The sequence below is a fragment of the Phaenicophaeus curvirostris genome, chromosome 5 (assembly GCF_032191515.1).
Source record: "Phaenicophaeus curvirostris isolate KB17595 chromosome 5, BPBGC_Pcur_1.0, whole genome shotgun sequence".
NCBI classification, from domain to species: domain Eukaryota; kingdom Metazoa; phylum Chordata; class Aves; order Cuculiformes; family Cuculidae; genus Phaenicophaeus; species Phaenicophaeus curvirostris.
The window spans coordinates 60,579,461-60,599,171 of NC_091396.1; the positions used below are offsets into that span (position 1 = coordinate 60,579,461).

General features: G+C 39.4%; 1 protein-coding gene across 1 annotated transcript; it reads right to left on the minus strand.

Moving 5' to 3' along the window:
• Positions 1 to 3,601: 3,601 nt before the first annotated feature.
• LOC138720684 (inverted formin-2-like) lies at positions 3,602 to 19,711 on the minus strand. The gene is made up of 12 exons (XM_069857031.1): positions 19,279 to 19,711; positions 17,759 to 17,892; positions 17,488 to 17,549; positions 15,955 to 16,057; positions 15,006 to 15,091; positions 14,029 to 14,129; positions 12,793 to 12,863; positions 12,582 to 12,689; positions 11,921 to 11,991; positions 10,215 to 10,335; positions 9,332 to 9,496; positions 3,602 to 4,928 (listed from the first exon to the last, which is right to left on the minus strand). Exons 1-12 carry the CDS (start codon positions 19,709 to 19,711, stop codon positions 4,827 to 4,829), a joined length of 1,557 nt encoding a protein of 518 aa, XP_069713132.1. The 3' UTR covers positions 3,602 to 4,826.

Below are 19,711 nucleotides of genomic sequence, written 5' to 3' on the forward strand. Positions count from 1 at the left end.
AGGGGACAATGGCACCATGAAGGGAATGGGGGGACAACGAGGAATGAGGGGAATGATAAGAATGGTTGGACTCGATGATCCTGGGGGTCTTTTCCAACCTAGTGATTCTGTGATAGTTGCAAAAGAAGTCAAACATCATGCTGAGACTGAAGAGCAACCTGTAAAAATGCAAGAAGATGCCCGTCTGCTCTCCTCGGTCCTGCTGAGCTGCCCAGCTGGAGATCCAGTGCTGCACTGTGAGGAAGATGAGATCCAGCTGAAGAAAATCTAGAAGAGAGACACAAGTGCCTGAACACAGATCTGGAAAACCCTAGGATTAAAAAACTGAAAGGGGTGACATTGTTTAGTTTAGGAAGAAAAAGACCAGAGGAGACACAGTAACAGCCTCCAAATATGTAAAAGGCTGCTGCAAGTAAGTATCATGTTTTCTCTGTAGTAGATAGGATGAAATGAAAAGCGTTTGCCTCTTTTATTAGAATCATCAACTGATCTGATAAATGTGGACAAACGTGGAGGCATTTAAAGCTTTAGAAACAGGAAAGAGAAGCTGTGAATAAGAACAGCTTTGCTCCAACACTGCTTCCAAGGGTAGCACTTTAGCACAATTGCGTTTTAGCACCCTTAGCAGCAGCAATTTGTCCAGGCTGCAGGATTCCTGTGTCTTTGGGTGTTTTTGAGAAAAGATTAGGCAAAAATGATTCAACACGAACTGCTTTGAGTCAGAGCAGCTTTACTATGTAAGTCTCAATGCTGTAGGTCTTTTCTGAAGACTTTCACCCAAACCCTTTAAAAGTACATATCCATCTGCTTTGATGCTCAGGTTGAATGCTTGAGCAATACTTAAAAAGCTGCTCAGATGCCACATAATTCTGTAAGCACTTAAATGTCTTGGTAGGCACATGAAATTTGTCCTTTTGTTCAGGTAGCTGTGAGGGGGGTGGGTCTCACATGAGTGATTCTGCTTTCCTAGCAAGTTCTTCCCTCATGAACAGCAAATGTATAAACTAGAGCAAAGGCCCCACAAAATTATATTTGGACTATCGCCACAGACCGGCTGAGGAGTTAAGGGTCTCAGCTGTGATGTGACAAGCACTGCTTCAAATCTGTTTTTCCTGACTAGAGACATGAACAGGAACTCCATTTAGTCTCTGGCATCCTAGGGGAGCCCTCTAATAGCTGAATTATGCAACATCTTTCTCTGCCCAACGAATAATCAAGCTGATACTAAAACCAGAGGCTTCTCCGCATGATTTCAGCTGTTTGAGTAAACAATGTGCACAGAAAATGAACTTACATAAAGCCTGTGGAAAGATTGTAAACCACATTTAATGAAATAGGCTCAATTTGAATTCCCTCTTCAGCCAGTATAATGAATTGGAGATTTTGCAGGGGCATGTCTATTTTAAAAAAGGATTAAAGGATCGTTACAACATGGTTATGCTCCTTTATGCCTCTGAGAGCATGGCCTGAAGTCTGCCAGACTCCCAGTAAAAGAACTGTGACAAACTCATTGAACTCCAGGGTGCAGGGTAAAGCTTTTTTCGTTAAAAAAATTCTTTGCAGTTTTCTGGAGTTCATGTGGCATTAATCTAACTGCTTAACAGTTTTATATTGCCAGATGCAATTAAGAAGCTTGTTCTCATTTATTCACCATCTTCTTTAGGTGATTAAGAGCCAGATAGTCTGCCCTTTCAGTTGCACTTAAAAATAAATAAAATAAAAATACCATGACAGTATTTACAATCAGCACAGGAAAAGCAGTTGCACACAGTCTTATTTGCTGTATGTGATTTAAAACCAGAACTAATAAGCCTCACAGATTCAGGTACATTTGTTTATCTCTATTTACTGAAATGAAAATATACAAAAGTGAAATGCATCCTGGATTACAAAAATATACTAGAGTACAATGTAAAATTCTGTAAGTAAGTTCTGTGTTGAAAGTTGTACTTGTCCTTAGTACATGTTTTTTAAAACATTATTACTTGTTTTAAAAAAGCAGATCCAATCAATACAACAGCAACCCAGTAAACAGTAAACTTTCAGCAGCAGAATATTTGCTCATATCCCCAGCTCTTGAAGACTAGATGCTTTTGCAAGACCAATTTATGCCGTTGACATTTTATCATGTATCAATTTGTTACTTACAGTCAAATAATTAATTCCCATGTAAGTACAAACAATAAGAATTTTGCCAGAAAAAACGTTCTTGTATTTGACGCTTATCAACATAAGAAACTGGACTGGGGGTGAATGTTTGCTCTTGCAATTGGTTTCTATATGCAACAATAGTAGTTATACTATGGAACTCCTGTACTGTTCATCAAACTTTACTTGCTTTTCATCTTTTAATACCATTTCATTTTCTCCTCCAGTTACAGTATTAAAGCTACATACATAAATCCTCACCAGATAACTAACTGCACATTTTCATTTCTTAATAGTGTTTTTTCTGTTGCTTGCTTTGGTAATTAGATATGTCCCCAAGTTTGTATTTGAAGCAGTTCATTTTTCCACTTGGTTAGCGAAAGAAATCTCTATATGTTATTTCTCTTTAAATAAACCACATATATTACAATATATCATAATATATATAACTTTTTCTTGAAGTAACATATAGAATTGATCTTTGCAAGTATCTCATACTATTATCTGTAAGAATTTAAATGCCCAGTAATGGAAGATACTGTAAGAGAAGCTGAAGAAAATAAAGCAGGATAACTCCTTAGTCTATAGGAAGCAAGCATAGGAAAACAAATAATATTAACGTAACTACATGTGTAAAACACATTCAGAGGAGTTTAAAAAAACCCAAACCCAGATGTCTGATTCCCTGGAATTAGCAGAAGCCTGTCACCAAACCTTTTTAGAAGGCTGTATCTTAAATTTACTTTGTGGGAAAGCTGTTTTTAATACATGGAATCAAGTATAAGATATTGCTCTGTTCTCCTAATCATGGCATACATTTGAATTTTGTTAACAGTTTCTGACTCAGCTTAGTTTGCAGCAGTTTTCAGTAGCTGCAAGCCTTCCCTTGTAATCTGTTAATAATGCATCAATGATGACTGCTTCTGCCTTCACCTCTTCTGTTTGAAATCGTCAGAGCAAGGTTATTGCCTGCTCTGAGAGACTTCGCTGCCGTGTGCTGCCTGTGCGGATCTGTCAGCTGCAGAGAAATGATCCTCAGACAACTGGATAAACCAGATATTGCCACTGACAGAGCATGTGACTGGAGTTAAGGTCAGAGATTCAGAGGCTGTAGGATTGGGGCCTGAAAAGATTTATGCACAGGATTACTCCTCGTGCTGTATATTGCTGGCTTCAAGGGAGATACCTGCAAAGCTAAAGGTGTACTTAATTCTTTGTGGAACCAGGCCTTGATAATCCTGTAAGCACTTGCTAATATGGTTTTGCTAGCTATACTATCTTTTCATTCCCTCCTTCAGAAAATAAATGCAGAGTTACTTAATTTAACTATATGATCAAGAAAAGTTTTATACATAGACAGATTGTTAAGATGAGCTTCAGCACCCTGCCATGCCAGAGCTAATACCCTCTATAGTTTATGTCACCATATCCCGATGCAGATAAATGCCTGATTCTCATTGTCACCAGTGCTACGCAGTTTTCTGAAATAAGTACTGAAAAATAATTTAGAGTCTAAATGCTCTCTTATGTTTAAGTTTATATCCTGATAATTAAATCCATCTTCTTGTGAAGGACCAAAAGTTACAACAGTTACACCTGAACTGTGTGTTGGAAGTGCAGAAGGTTCTTTTGGTCTGATTCTCCTTCTCTTCACAGGGTTGAAACACACCTTTAATCCTAAAGCTCAATGTTATTTTATAATTTTATTTTACTATATACTAAATCACTTTTCTGTATTTACAGCAGAAATGTTTATTGTTTTAATCTGCATCTTTACATTAAGCATGTTACAATTGCTAAGTAGATAAAATGCATTTGCAGTACAGCTTGCTCAACAATATTAAAGGCTTTGTTTTGGACAGCTTTCAATTAATTTTATGCATTTAAAAAATGTATTTCTAGAGATGAGTAACTATGAAAAAGGAGCTAAAATAAGGCCATTTGTTTAAACATCAGACGCAAGGAAAATCAGAGTCTTCCAAGGGGGGGAGCACCTGATGTAATATTTACAGGAATTAATAATGCCATTTTTGCAGTGGTTTGCTGAAGAATCAAGAATCATAACCAAATGTTATTGGCAGAAATCTTAAAGTTAAGTGGATGTCAAGTATCTGCCAAAATAAAATTTTAAAATAGACACGTGGCAATCTTAGCACTAGAAATGCCTCATACCACCCAGGTAGGCCAAGCACAGCAAATGCTTTTCTACATTTATGTCAATCAGCTGTTCTTCAGCAAAGCACAGATGCTCTTTTAAGCACACACATAACTGCTTTAAGGAATCAGACTTGTAATCAGAAAAGAAGGAACTGTTATGGTAACTGTAACACCTGACACAACTTGCCTACAACAGTGACACAGCCCAGCCTGAAGTTCAAGTACATGCAACTTTCTACACCCCTAAAAGTCTTCCAGTAGCTATTCAGAGCAATAGCAGGATATCACCCACCTCTAAGCAAAGTGGTGGAAACTTATTCATTGGAAGAGATAGTTTTACTAACATCCCTGGCATGATTTCTTCCAAGCATTCAGATGTTCTGATGCATTGATTTCTTACTATGCTCTCTGATCAAAATCGACATAATCCATGGATAACTCGCTCTCATTGTCTTAGATCATCTACAGCTAGAGATATATTTTCCTCTGAACTAACAAAAGACTGGCTAATAAAACCAGAATTAATTTCCGTACTCTCCCTTTAGCCTCTTCACATCTTCTCCTTTAAGCTGTTTCTTCCTTTTCTCAGACTTCCTAGCTTGTGCCTTCCTTTCTTGATTTTCCTGAATTCAGACAGAATGAGAAATAGAAAAATAAATAAAATGAGTCATTAGAGGAAAAGTCGGTCAAGAAACTCTCAATTTACCTTGAATAGCTATTCTGAATATATCCTATGCACACTTTAAACTCTCAGCTGCTGGGGTTTGAGGGCAAATAGCAGAACAGAGCTTCCTGGTCATTCCCTTTGGCCTTCTCTATATGATGATGCTACCAGTGAACTATTTCATTAGCTTTAACCGCAATGTTCAACTATGGACTGAAATGTATTCTTAATTAGACCCTTTGTCCACAAAGCAGAACATTAGTTTAACTAACATTCTGGAGATTTATCCCATAGCAACCTTGATTTTACACTGTTTGTGTTCAGTGACTTGTACTAGAAATTTCAGGAACTCAACTGTTTTCAACAGCAATTCATAATTTCTCTTCAGGCACTCATTAAATTTGCCAGCGTCTTTCTGCACTAGTGTTCACTGGCTGCCCAAGCTGGATGTCTGTTTGTACCAGTCGTACGACTGCCAGGATGGCATAAATCCTGTTGGGATTTACACAAACAAGGCAGGACTCTGTTTTCCACACAGCTGCTGGCACTGGCATGATATGATTAATGGAAGAAGAGAAAGAAATTGAATGATAACTCCTGATAAAGGAAGAACTGTACTCACTAGAGGAGTATATCTGGGTTTTGACAAGGAGCACAACCTTAGATGAGGGCACATCTGAACTAACTGCAGCAAAACATCAAGATGACAAAAGCCATTTTCTGTAAAGCTTTTGCAGTTCCTGTTCCCAAGCTGCATCATCATCAACACATTGCCATCACCACCTGGAAGATTGCCTGCTTTCAACTGCAACCAGTCAGTAGCTAATCTGTGTGTTGTGGGTAGATCAGTAGTTATCTGGCCTGCTGTCATAGAGATTTGTGATGTTAAAAGGATGCTGCTGCTGTGTCATGTTACAAAATCTAGGAAGATATTGGTAATTTGGTTCAGATAGGATTCTTGAGACGTGTCTGGTCTCCCTTGCAGAGAGTTTGGCAGCAGAAAAGATATTTTTCCATAGTAGTTATAGATTTAGTTGATTTTTGTGAATAATTTTCCACTAATTCCACAAGATGGGCTAAATAAATCACAGGAAGCATGCACATGTTTCTTAGAGCCTTTATAGAAAGTTAAAGCCTAGAATCCTTTGGCCCACAAAAATTTCCAGACAAATAAAGAAAACTGTGAACATTCGTAAAGTTAATCTCTCTGAAATCCAGGAGCATTATAGGCTCAAGATTATGAAGACCTATACTGGATGCCTAGAAAAGGAGACAAAACGGTGTACTCTTGACAGAAAAAAAGAAAAGGATGGATTTGCCTTGAATGGAGGATGCTTCTAAAAGAGCGAGGTACAGGTGCTGAAGTCTTAGAGAATGGCTAAAAGCCCTTCATCACTGCATGCCTCCTGCATGCTCACCTGACAAATTCTTGCTGTGTCTTAGCATAATGTCTCTGAGATATAACATCTGCTGAGAAACTAGGAGAACATCTTTATGTAACATACCACAAGAAGTAAAGGAAGTGAATTCAGGCATACATAGTCCTGCTACTTGAGCAGCACACACGCTACTGAGAACAAACCAAAACATGAGGCATAAATTTATGGGTTAAGCAAGCCTGAAATTAATTGTTCAGAGAAATTAAAGTTATTCATAATGATTCAACACAAAAACATTTTAAAAAGAGTTTCTTCAACACAAGAAGACCCAGGTTAAAGTGGTAGCAAGGCAGAGCAATGAATTTTCAACAAGCCCTTCTCTATCTCATGTATTACTGAAGGTAGCTGTATGGATGGGATTAAATGTAAAATGTCACTTTAGATTTACACTTTGTGGGATGTTAGATACTTGCTTGATCTTTGAGTTAAAAGATGCTCCATGACAACTGCTTATCCCCACACTATCTGAAGCACATCCTGTTCCAACACCATATGCGCTCCACTAAGGAGCAGCTGCTCCAGCCTTGTTATCCTAGGGGAACACTCAGAGAAACCATCCCTATGTAGAGCTGTCTGTGTAACCTCTGTCATCAACTGAGTACTTTCTAGAGCAGATTTTGTTTGACCTTCTTTCCTCCTTTTCTTGAGATTAGACAGCCTCTTTGTCAGAAGCTCCCCTCTTTGAACAGCTGCAAGTGCTAAGGGAAATCAAATGGTTCTTCCAATCCCCCATAATTACACAGTGCTTCTTTTCCCCACAATTTTGCAACTCAGTTCTCAGTGTATCTACAATTCTGGTTTTTGTTTTATTTTATTGTTGAACTGGGAAGCTATTTTCTCCCTGCCATCTGCTCCTTTTATTTTTTGAGAACTGGTGAAAGAGTCATCAGCCCTGGATGACAAACTGGCTCCTTTTTTTTGTTTGAAAAGCTTTTCTTTTTTTTTTTTTCTCTCCACTTTTTCAAGGAAGAGAAGGAAGAGGGCAGATTCTTATTATAGTAATTTCATTTGTGCAGCTCAGCTTTTGTTACCTGAAGAATAAGAGACCAGAAAGAACCGCCAGGGAATGGAGAAGGATTTTGTTTAAACAAAGAAGTAACAAAATCAAAATCTCTCTAGGCAAGCTTAGGAGCTGTGAAGGACTACCCTTTATCAAAATTATTTCCCTTCTTATTTGATGTGAGAACGGAAAGACAGCACTAAGGATTTTGGTAGTGATAAGAGACCTGCTTTACACAGAAATCTCATCCCAAAATAGAAGTTACACCTCAGCCTTAAAGCTTCTGTCAAATGGCATGGAAAGAAATGAAGCATGTAGCTGATTCCAGTGTAAAAATCAAAACTACAGAACAAAAGGATGCTTTAAAGAATGAAAACCTTCAATTTCTCAGCACCTTGCTGTTTTAAGCACAGATAGTATCTTTACTACCACAACAGGGAGAAAGCAAGGCAAGAAGGGAGAGGAGGTTACATTACAGCTCTGCAACTGTGGTAACAGAAACATACAAGGTGCCTAATAGCTGTAGTACATTTCAGGTGAGGTGCTGCAGAGAACTGGAACCGAAAATAAGATGAAAGGGAGTTTACATATTGTCTAGATAAAAAGAATCTTCTTTCCAGTTGCTCCAACCTGGCTATGAACAAGTAGCACCTAAAAAGTAGTTTAAATCTTCTGCAGCTGTACTAGGACACTACATAACCTTTATTGGATCTGTTCCTCACAGGAGGTGCAGTTGCAGGATTTACACTTCACAGCAATTTTCCAGTGTAGCCCTCCACAGGTGCTGGCTGTGATGCTCTTAATATTTCCCTTCCTGCCTAGACTTTTAGGAACTTTAAGGGTCAAGTGTATTGCCAAAGGATCTGTGGTTTGTAGGGCTTATTTTCCAGACTGTCTGCGGTGCTATCACATCGTTTCGAGGCCTGGGTAGCTGTACTGCTTGCAAAATTGAAGTCCAGTGCCTCACAGGAGAAACAGGTAGTGGGAACATTACAGTATATATTTTTCATCTCTCAGCACTTCCTCCAAAGCTCCTTTGTTTTCATTTGAAACTACGAGCACTCCTTCAGCCTCTCTTGCCTTGACATTGCCTAGCATGGCTGTCTGTATTCTTGCAATACTTCTTGTAATGTGGATAATTTCCTCTACAGGAGGCAAATCTAGTCTCGATCTCACTTGGAGTCAGCACAGGAGTAGGTGATTGTTGCTGTTAAAATTTATAAGTGTGAAACCACTATTTCCTGGTATTAAGAAAACCCTAGATGAAGTACACTGACTCAGGTGTGCAGTATGTATCAAGGGATGTGAAAGAAAGGTTTACTGGAAGCTTATTAATTGAACAGTGCTCTACACAACTTCTAAGGTGAAGTTGCTGTTTTCTTAGTCCTGTTTTGAAAGGAATAAATCTTACACCAAAGTGCCAAATATAATCTCCCGGGAGATTTTTTGTTTTGTAGAGGAAACAAAACAAACTGCTTTGAGCTAACTACTACAATGAAATACCTACGCTTTCTAATTTACCTCTTGCCTATTGGCAAATTTACCTTTTGCCTATTGGCAAAACCTATAAAGCATGTCATTTTGCTCATTCTTTCACATGCCGTTAAGCTCCTGTTGCACTGAGGACTGATTAATTATTTTACAGTGGGAACAACAGCTTGGAGGGTTCTTAGTTCTCCATAGCGAAAAAATCTAAATCACATTTTATATTTGCCTGCATGCTCATTTCTTGCTACAAGTTGCAAGGAAATGTACTTCCAACACAAGTTACTTTCAGTTACAAGAAAGTTACTTTCATTTACTCCTGCAACCTGTGTTTAAGTAGCCAAGCTTAGAGTAGAAGAATAAATAAATTTTTGCTTGCTCCAAAATAACCCCCAGAAGTTCTCATTCTGTTTCTAAACAGTCACAAATGCAAACCACCTGTAACGCCTTGAGGAAGATCTCTCTGAAAGTTTTCATTGTGCCAAATATATCTTCCAAAGACATTTTTTTTCGATCTTCACAAAGATAATTGGCAAGTTCTTTCTTCTTCTTTTCGATGATGGCAAACTCCTTCTGCAGGTCCTTTGAAGCATCAAGACTGCCCTGAGACACAGTTTGCAACACAATTTTATGTATATTATGTAGCAGACTATTCCAAGCTTTCCAAAAAACTCCAGCCAGTTCACCCAGCACAGATAGTGCTTTAAAAACTGACAATTAAGGTAAGTTCACAATGTGTGATATTTTCCTCTTAATTGAATGAGGTGAATTTCCCCCAGTTTCATTTGGCCCAAAGCAGCAGCTTGTCTGTTCCCACTGCCACCAGACAACCACATGGAAATCTGGCACCACCTGGGATGACTGATGAAGGGCGATACAGCACCAGGATTTTAGGTTTAGTTTAAGTGACCCTGTTTTGAGAATATCAAAAGCTACCACTTTTGGAAATACATACAGTAAAAAGCATATTGCAAATCTGTTCACTTACCCTTCCCTGAAGAACAGTGAGACAAAACATGCTTCTATCCAGCACTGTACACATTTATAGTTGCATCCTACATTTCGTTCTTAGGACCTTCCTTTCTTCTGCACAAATGCAAAGCTGACTGGTCCTCAGCTTTTCCTTATCATGATATCACCTTACAGCAGTGGAGGAAAATCTGGATTGCTCCCTCCACCAGAGCCTAGGGAGAGTGTAGTTAAGTCCCCTTTCCCATAGAGATCTATGCCTGTTTGCAATTTGAATTAAAGTGTCTTTGAGAAGAGATTTAAAGTGTTTTAGGAAGGCAGATGGGAAGCGTGTCACACCCACATTACCTACTTGAACAGATTTCGCATGCTGTATTTTTAAATCGTCTGTAGACAAAACCAAACGCTTCTCTATTTCCAACAGTTTCTTCAAATTGGCACCTGCCTCAGCCTGCATGGCATCGAAGGAGATTCTGAAAGGTCCACAAAAGTGATAGTACATTAGAGGGGCAAGTCTTTTGTTATCAGTAACAATATTATGTCTGGAAATGAATGTAGACCTAAATGTCCACTCTTCATGCTACCTTTTTCAGATCCTTATCTATATAAATCCTTTTCTAAGTGCTCCAACCGTTGTCTAAGAAAGAAACTGGTTTTTTGTCCTCATTATGTCCCTGGGCAGACTGTGAAGGAACCTCACTGCTCTAGTATTCAAAAACGTCCTCCAAAATTTCCAGCCCATTTTCATTCATAGACAACACAGGCTTATCTCCTTTGTGCCAAAACCATCCTTATTTAGCTCATTCTTTTCCCTGCTTACCTTTTCTCCCTAATCTTAGTCCAAAATTGTATCTGTTCTCAGAGTTTATTTAATTCACATGGAGACCCAACATGTTACATTGTCAAATCAACATCCCTTATGATTCTGACCTATTCTTTGTGTCAGACGAAAAATACCAAATCAGTAAAACCTGATGTGGTATTTCATGGTGCATCCAGATGTGAGCAGGACTGGAAGAGTCCCATGCAGGATTTGTATTGTAAACATTTCTCTGAAGGTTGATTAGTGAATCTAATTTTGTAAGTTTGAGAGTTTGACTAACCTAGAGGCCACTTTATAAAAAAGAGCACATTTATCTCATCAGCCAGCAAGATTTGATTTCAGGCAACAAAAGCATTTCCTTTATCACACAACCCCAAGTTAAATTCATGTTTCCAAACAACACCTAACTTAAATTCTGCATAGACAACTCACAAAAGCCATAATACTTGCTGTTGTATTACTAAATAAAGAGACTTTTTATATGTAATTATTTAGCAACTACTTAAAAATGTCAGTCTGTTTCCAGCTTTACATGTTACCCTCACTTCTAAAAATAAGTAAAATTAAAACACTGAAGGTTGCTATTCATAACAGGATTTAAAATATTATGTTAAGCCAGGTGATATTAAATAAAGATTCTAATAGGTGTAATTTAAAATATCTCCATATGTTTTTCCCATTCTAAACAAAAAAAAGCTGGTGTTAGACTCACAAGGCTTTCCTCAGGCACATGGAGGAAAGTCTGCAGAAGTAGATTTCTTTTTTCTACCCATATATATTGGAAACTTGTGCTGCTACTCAGCTCAGGACTCCCGAGGTACCCTGATTTCCAGTACATCACCCCAGTCTTTCCCTCCTTACACCAGTTCTGCAGATGTGTCTCCTGAAAGACTTGCACACAAGCATGACTGATGAAGCTGAGGGAAGGTAAGCTTCAATTGCAATATATGGAAGAAGAATCTGGTCCTTGAAAATGAGCAAGTTCACTGTTTACACAGTTTTATTTCTATGTAGCACTGAAGCATCCGATAGTCAAAATCCCACTGAGCTACACATAAAAAGTACTAACCACGTTAATTCATAAATCTCGAAAATCTTTGGTGTTGGAAGAGAACCTCTCCCACAGTAGAAAAGTCCTGTGACCTTATTACACCATTGTAAAATGACTCAGCTCCTTGTTGGGTTTAAAGAAGTTGGCAATTCATACATGGCAAAACCAAACAATAGTGTCCTACCCCACTGCCTTGGAGACAAAGTCAAGATCTCTGGGAAGCTGCAGCAGATCTGTATGTTTTTTCTCAACCTCCTAAAATTGAAATGAAAAATGGTTACCTTGAAGTCAGTCAAAGAATAAGGAAGATTTTCACCTGTACAACACCAGGACTGAAAAGCTAACACCTCAGTTTTCATTCTTATAAGCACAGGGGTAAGTTTAGTCTTGTTCATTGTTTTTCTCATGTTGGCACGCACAGGGACTTAAAAAGAAAGCAGAAAGCTCTTTTAACTGCTCAGGCTTACATCTCATGTGCTGCCACAGCACACAAGCTGACCTGAGATTTTGCCTTCACAGGGCTAAAATTAATTTCACTTGACAGCTGCATTTGGGAGACACATCAACGTGAGAGAACAGTTGGAGAAGAGAAAGAAAACAGCAAGCAGACATGTTAAGAAAACTTGAGAAAGGAAACCTTGTGTTAAGTCTCTGAACATGACTGCATATGGGTTTGAATCAATCTCCACAGAGAGCAGTGGAAAAATTATCATTGCATTTCAGGCACAGAGGTTCAGCATCCTGATCCATATAGTGGATGGTACTGAGGGTAAAGCTCCTAGGTTTCTGGGGGATGAATATTTGAGAATAATACAAACAAGAATAATCTCACAGTTTTGTTGTACCTCCAAAATATGGTGAAGCAGAGTAATGTGACTTTGGTTTGCTTTTGTTTCTGTTAGCCTGAGCAAAGCATTAATTTTAAAACCTCCAGCATCTCCAGTGTGATGTCCCTGGAAGATACAGGAAAAAGTTTCTTCCTTCAGTTCTGAGTCTGGAATTTGTATTCACTGTTATCTTTAGAAATACAGCAATTAAAGAAAATGGTTTACTTACATAGTTCAGAAAGTTTCCCACTTTAAGAATCAATTGGCAGAAAACTGGCAGTCGATGACTGGTAAGAAGTGCTGAAGAATAAAAAGGGAGACATTTTCAATAAATTACATAGTCTGAGACAAGATTTTCCTTAGGTTTTACAGTAAGGATAATAAAATTCTCATCCAAGATTATGTCAAGCCATTGTTATGGATTTGGAAATATGCCAGTAAAGAAGTAAATCAGCAGAATGGAAATAGAATGAGTAAGTTTCTGTTGAGGTCTCTTCTGTACAAATATATGGAAAGCTAGATTTGCTGTCAAGTTTGGAGCACAGATGTGTCATCCTTGTAGCCGATTATGAGGCAGAACTACATATGATAAAGCATATAAACTTGTGAAAGTCGACAGCCCCCTTTTCCAGCACATGTTATTCTAGGTTAAGAAAAGCAAAGGGCTTTTTGCCTCATAATCATCGTTAGTGAGCTTTGCTGTTTTGCGGGATAATCTGGGGTAAAAACACAGTGGGACGGCAGAGAGCTTTTGAGTGCAACACAGTAAAGAGTAACTATAGCATGGACATTAGGCAGCCAGGTATAGCCAAGTTTTATGTGCAAACATAAACAAAAGTTTTGTGTGCAAACATAAACAAACGTTTTGCAATTTGACTATTCGACAGGAGGTGGATGACTCTGCAAAACTGTTGAACTGAAGATCCAAGAGCAACTTCATGGAAGAACTGACTTAAAACCAAGGCTAATTTTGTGTGGAGCGAGTTCCTGATACACTGGTGAATGTCACCAGGGACATCAGTTTTGGAAGTCAAACCATGTTTTATTACGTCACTGTGTTCTGCTCCATCACAGAGATAAGCTAGACTGCAACCAGCACACACTACAGGAAAAAATGGAACTGCTCTGTTATTAAAATCTTTGCCACATGCAAAAATTTAACCTATATTCAAACAGAATCTGGCACTGGCATAAAAGAAATCTCCTCCTTCTCTGCAGAACCACTGTCAGGAGAGAGATCTGTGTTATTCATGTTGACAGAAGTTCCACTTCAGAGCAGGACAGCACAAACTGCAATTTTTCAGAGCAAGTTCTAGAAGCAGGAATCTGCATAATAATTTTGATATTTTCTATATATTCAGTAATTGAAAGGTTAATTTTGATTAGATTATAGCATATGCTACCACTGATTCTATTCAAGGAGGAAAGAGGCTTCCCGTGGCTGAGCCTGTGCTGATGTACTTACTTTCGCAGGCTGTCCTGATGGCTTGTGCTTTTGGCCACAGACACTCCAGCAGAATTTTTGTCTCCTCACAAATCAGCATACATTCAATCCTCAACTGGTAGCTAAAAGAGATCAGTGGAAAAAAAAAACCCAACAAAACACCAAACACCACAAAAACAAAACCCTGATTAACTGGCTTGTGTTCAGCAAGAGAATCACCCATTTTAGGCAAAGTGCAGTGCCATCATTGTTATGTTCTCTTTTATGCCCTGTCACAAGAACTGGATTATAAATAAATCAAACACTTAGATATTTCCAAAGATGTCCTAGAAACTATTATCATCTCCTCTTTCAGAAAGCAACGGTTTGCTGACATCTGGCAGTGACTTCCTTGCATAATGAGACCATATTTTTTTACAATTCTTGGGCAGCAGTAGCCAAGACTTTTGTTCTTCCTTTTAATGCTCCAAACAGAAATTCAAAACATTTTTTGCAGTGATGTCCTTTATTGCTATGAATTACAACATATCACCATGCTTTTATGAACACCATAAAGATTTCTCTGTGTGCACCTCATCTGACTCGGTGAAAATGAGAGAGGTGGAGAAAGCAGAGGCACTGAGGCAGTTCGCTCTCCAGTCTGTAGCAGACTAGAATCTCTAAACCAGGGGTGGAGTGAATCAGCAGCCTGGTGGCAGGATTCAGTCTGCAACTTCATGCCATACAGACAGTAACTGTAAAATAGCCAAGAGTTTTCTCACTAACTTAATACTGAGGTTAGTTTAACTGTAGTTTGCCAAAGGAGTCTGAAAGTCTGTTTGGCCTTTGGGAAGGAAAGGTTTCTTAAACCAGCTCTACAAATAGCAGTCAGATGATTTATCCTTACGGCTGAATATCAGGAACAACCCTCTAGCACAGAAAACAGAGACCTCAGTTCTTACGGACAAATCTTATAAGAACCACTCTTAGGGGTTGAAGACCAAGAAAATTTTGCTTACCTAGGAATTTCCAAGAGGTGGAGATAAAACTGATCAGCATTTGCTAGTTGTGATTTTTCTTCCTTGCAAGATTTCAGGCTGTTTATCTAACAGGGAATAAAACAGTAAAATACCCACACAAATATTTCTGATTCACCATTGCTTTATTGCCTCAAGCTCCGCCAGGGGAGATTTAGGCTGGACATTAGGAAAAAAATTTTCACAGAAAGGGTCATTGGGCACTGGAACAGGCTGCCCAGGGAGGTGGTTGAGTCCCCTTCCCTGGAGGTGTTTAAGGCACGGGTGGACAAGGTGCTAAGGGGCATGGTTTAGTGTTTGATAGGAATGGTTGGACTCAATGATCCGGTGGGTCTCTTCCAACCTGGTTATTCTATGATGATTCTACGACGATTGGCTTTTCTGAACTTGCTGTGTGCAAAGGCAACAGGACTGCAACAGATGAACAATTTATTGTGTACATGAACTGGTTTGCAAGGGCAAACACTTGTGTTTTGACTGGAAGGTCATCTGCATTTGTACAGCACCTTATGTGATGAATCCCTGATCCACAGGCAGGGCTTCAGCAAACTACAATGCATTCAAGCCTAGCAGCCCATTTAAAAAGATGGGTCCTTTCTCCTCACAGAAAACTGTTCTGAAAACACTTTATTCACCCTATGTCTACAAATATTAATGTACCTCATCCATCTAATTAAAAAATGGGAATAGAGAGCAGGAGCTGGTCTACACATGCGTCGAGTCTCCCAGTATGCTGTTGCCTAATCTTTGTGTGAAGGGGCCAGACTGATGCGAGGACTGACTTCCCACCCATCTACCCTGGAAGGTTGTTCATTGAGATGGTGCGGGAGGACGTAGGATCTGGTCATAGCTTCTTACTTCAGCAGTGCAAATGTTTCAGTCTGACCACAAAATACTCTGAACCCCATCAGAATAACACAGTTAATAGTACCTCAGCATTTTCAGGCAGCAGCTTAAGTAGCTGCTTCAGTGTTTCAGTGTCCAGCTTGGAGCTATCTCCTTTCTGAATCAGGGCAACAATCTCTTCATTAGAGCTATAAGAAAGAGAGAGATGCTGTGGAGCAACAGCATAGGGAGTAGTTACATGCCAAACAGAAGAGACTCCAGTCTCTCAGCCAGCACTGTAGAAGTAAATGAACCAAATCTTACTATACTTGCCTCCCATCACGTTTTGAGTCTTAGTCTTCAGAAGTGCAGTGGGGATATGAAAAGTAAAGGATTTGTTTAAGCCTAAAGCAATACTCCTCATAATTCATATGTGCTTTCTGGGCTTTATTCATCTTTATACAACAAACCCGTAAGGCTCTGCTTTTACTGTGGATGTTCAGTGTCACTGAGAAGAGATTTACTTCTGAATTTCTCCACTGCTTCCAGCAAAGCCAAGGCTAAAACCAATGGCTCTCCACTTACTGAGAAGAATTTGTAAATATCCCAGAAAGTTATACCCAAAATACTTCTTTGAAACTTTAGAAGACGACATGCCTTTGAAATAAACCCATACAGCTCTGGTTTGGGCTCTGGAGAGCTTGGCTTCCTGTAGCCACCAGCACTCCTAGATGTAAGACCCAACTGCAGAGCAACCTCATCCCTCACGAGTGCAAGTGGGGCTCAACACTTTGATCCTACAGTCACTAGGTGCTCTCAGAAGAGCGCAGCTGCTGCCCAGGGAATAATGCAGAAACAGGAAAGAACAACTGGATTAGGCCACACACAGCTCTTCCCCACCAAGAAGCAGTTTGCAATGGAAAAATAATAGAATAAAACATCTTTCTGACTGATTCTGATTCATTCTTAAAACAATGGAATTTCTAGGCTGAGTTTCTTTTTGAAGCCCTTGTAACATGGGGCAGTGCACAAAGCACAGGGAGAGAGCAGGGAATCAGTTTTCCTCCAGGGAATCTAACAGTAAAGCTGTTTTGCCAAAAACTAGTACAGATTCCTTTCTTTTGCTTCCCCCTGGTCCCCCTACCTAGTGAAGGCTATGACTTGGTAAATTTCCACTTGCTTAATTATAGAAACTGTTTTCTGTTTCTAGAAAAACGGTAAATAAAAATATATATGATTCTGGATCTGAATTTCTGGAGATGTTGCTTTAAAATTATTTAAGTTACTTGAAACTTCCAATCAAGAACCTCCACTGATGGGTCCTCTCATTAATTGTTATTTATGTCAATAATAATAATAGGACAGAAAAGTAAGTTTACACACAATTTTACTGCTGTTGATAAATATCATCTCTTTAGGAATTAGTGGTGTTCAGTTTTAGGTTTAGCAGTTTGAGACATGATATTAATTGCCTGGCAAGAGACTGCCACACCCCCCTAGTTAAAAATAAAAATGTTGACTCCTTGCTAAAGAAAGGTAGTGGCTGTAAAGCATTTCTGCCTAATTTCTTTTGTGCAATATCAGAATCAACACATATACACATCAGATAAATATTCAGTTGTTAGTCTTCAAATCTTACCACTTAAACTGCTTCAAAAATATATTCAGAAGAAGACTTTTCTTTGGACCTATAAATGTGATCTGTCAAAAGAAAAAGAAACAAAAGCAGTCACTAGAAACACATGTACCTTGTCTGTAACAGAAATTTTAGAGGTTTTGTTTGCTTGTTTGGCCAAATTCACTTTTCTCTAGTAACAGTAGTATAGAAGATTGACAACAATAAATATCGAGTAAGCTTTTCACTGTCAAGAATTTTGCCAGGCTTTACAAAAAGTGAGTAGCCCAAGTACCTCTTTTGATTTCTGTATTTTTGGCGCAGTTTTCTTCTTAGGTGGGACACAGAAAAGTAGCTCCAAGCTTGAGTAGTCAGGCTCTACAAGATCCTTGCTGCTGCTTGGCATCACAGCCCACATAGAGCAGCTTTCTGGAAGAGAATAGCACTTCAAGATGGGCCACAAAGGTAGAGGAGCACTTTGAAGGCAGTGTGACTTTCGGAAGGAAAAACACTTTAGAGGATGAATGAAATATAATGCTCATTAATCCAGGACAAATGTTAATTATTTAAGAGTGCTGGCTTCCATAGACAAAATCCCAAAGATCTGGAGGCTAATTAAAACTGGAAAACCACTTCCACATTCAATTCACTGAACTGAAGGCAGCAGGTGAACTTAATGAGCTACTCCAAATACCTTTTGCTATCTCCAACTAAAATTGTGGTTCCTAATCCACGAGGGCATGTTGCATCTGATTAGGTAAACGTCTCTCTTTGCAAAAGATAAGGACTCCTAAGCTCAGCATTATTACCAGAAGCATTAAGAGTCATGTGAAAAACAAACTGCACTTCAAAATGCGAGCTTGTCTACAACACTGGAATCTTTAACAAAGGATCTCACCTCACAAAACAGTTGTAACGGTGGCACTGAAGGCACTGGGGCTGAATCTGAATTTGTATCTCTGCCCAAGAAAGCAGGCTGTGGTTCAGACTGGATTTTACATGCATGGTTATGTGTTTTAACATAGCAGCACGTTCTTACCCTCGATGTCTTCCTTTCTTGGTGATAAGCACAATGAAGATGAGAACTAAGAGATCTCTGTTGTGGGATGTGAATATTAAAAGCTGCAGTATAAATGGAAACGTGTTCGCAGACTCCTTGCTGAAGCTGAACAGGCCTTGCAAACCCTCGGGCAGACCACAAGGTAACCACAGACCTTAGTGTTATTTTGTATAGGGAAAAAACCCCACAAATCACGTGGCTGCGGTCAATATCAAATGAAGTTAGAGGATACATCCTACTCTGAGAGCACGTGTTCCCCAGCCCTACTGGCAAGAGTTTTCAGCCCTGGGTCACAACTGATGTATCTGTGGCTGTGCAAGAAAAAAATGTAAAAGCTCCAGCTGAGATGACACTCACCAGTGATGTGCCAGGAGCTCATTAGGAAGAACCACAGAGCACAACTGTTCAATAGATCTTCCCACTCAACACATTTAGAGGTTTTCTGCAGTTCTTAATTGCTGCAGACTCATAACATCACAAGTAACTAATAGAGCCTGAGAGGTTAAGAGAAGATAGTTTTAGCTGCCACAAAGTCTCAGTTCAGAGCTTTTCCCACTACTGTTTCCTCCATTTGTTGGCAAAGTCCTGTCTTTCCCTATTTATCTCTGATTACTAATTTTTTGTAGGACTGAGAGTGAGCAATGGGACCACCTTTGTTACCTGACATATTAAGGTCTAGCCCCCCAACATGAGCACTGTAGTTTGTATGTGAAGTGAACAAACTAATCAGCCCAGTGTCACAAAAAAGCACGTACGTCTCACCACATCAGAGGGAAGCTTCTGCCAGTGAAACACCTTCATCTTCAGAGTTGGTGTCTTCTTAGGGTGGAGCTTCTCCCCATAACCACAAGTAAGATGATTACACTCAGGATTACTACATGTCCAGGGAGGAGGGACCAATGGGGCATTTGTGCCAGGCATGGGATGAGGCGGAGGAGGCACCTCACTCCCAGGAGGAAGGGGTGGAGGGGCTGGCAGCTGTGGTAGCTGAGCTGGCACAGCAGACTGTCCTCGAGAGGATGAGGAAATACCTTGCTGGGAAGGGTACGTGTTCCCTGGAGATTGCTGCAGCTTGCCAGAAAGGCCAGTTATTGGAGATAGATTTAGGTCTGCACTGGGTTTCTCCTCTTCCAAGTCCACATCAACTTGAATGCATTTGTTCACCTTTTGAATAGATCTTCTGGACAT

Excerpts from the sequence above, each read along its gene's own strand:
- LOC138720684 (XM_069857031.1), bottom strand. The coding sequence starts at position 19,711 with ATGTCCAGAAGATCTATTCAAAAGGTGAACAAATGCATTCAAGTTGAT. Across the intron at positions 17,550-17,758 it reads AAATACAGAAATCAAAAGAG|ATCACATTTATAGGTCCAAA; the intron begins GTACTTGGGCTA and ends TTCTTTTGACAG. Across the intron at positions 14,130-15,005 it reads CACCTCTTGGAAATTCCTAG|CTACCAGTTGAGGATTGAAT; the intron begins GTAAGCAAAATT and ends GATCTCTTTTAG.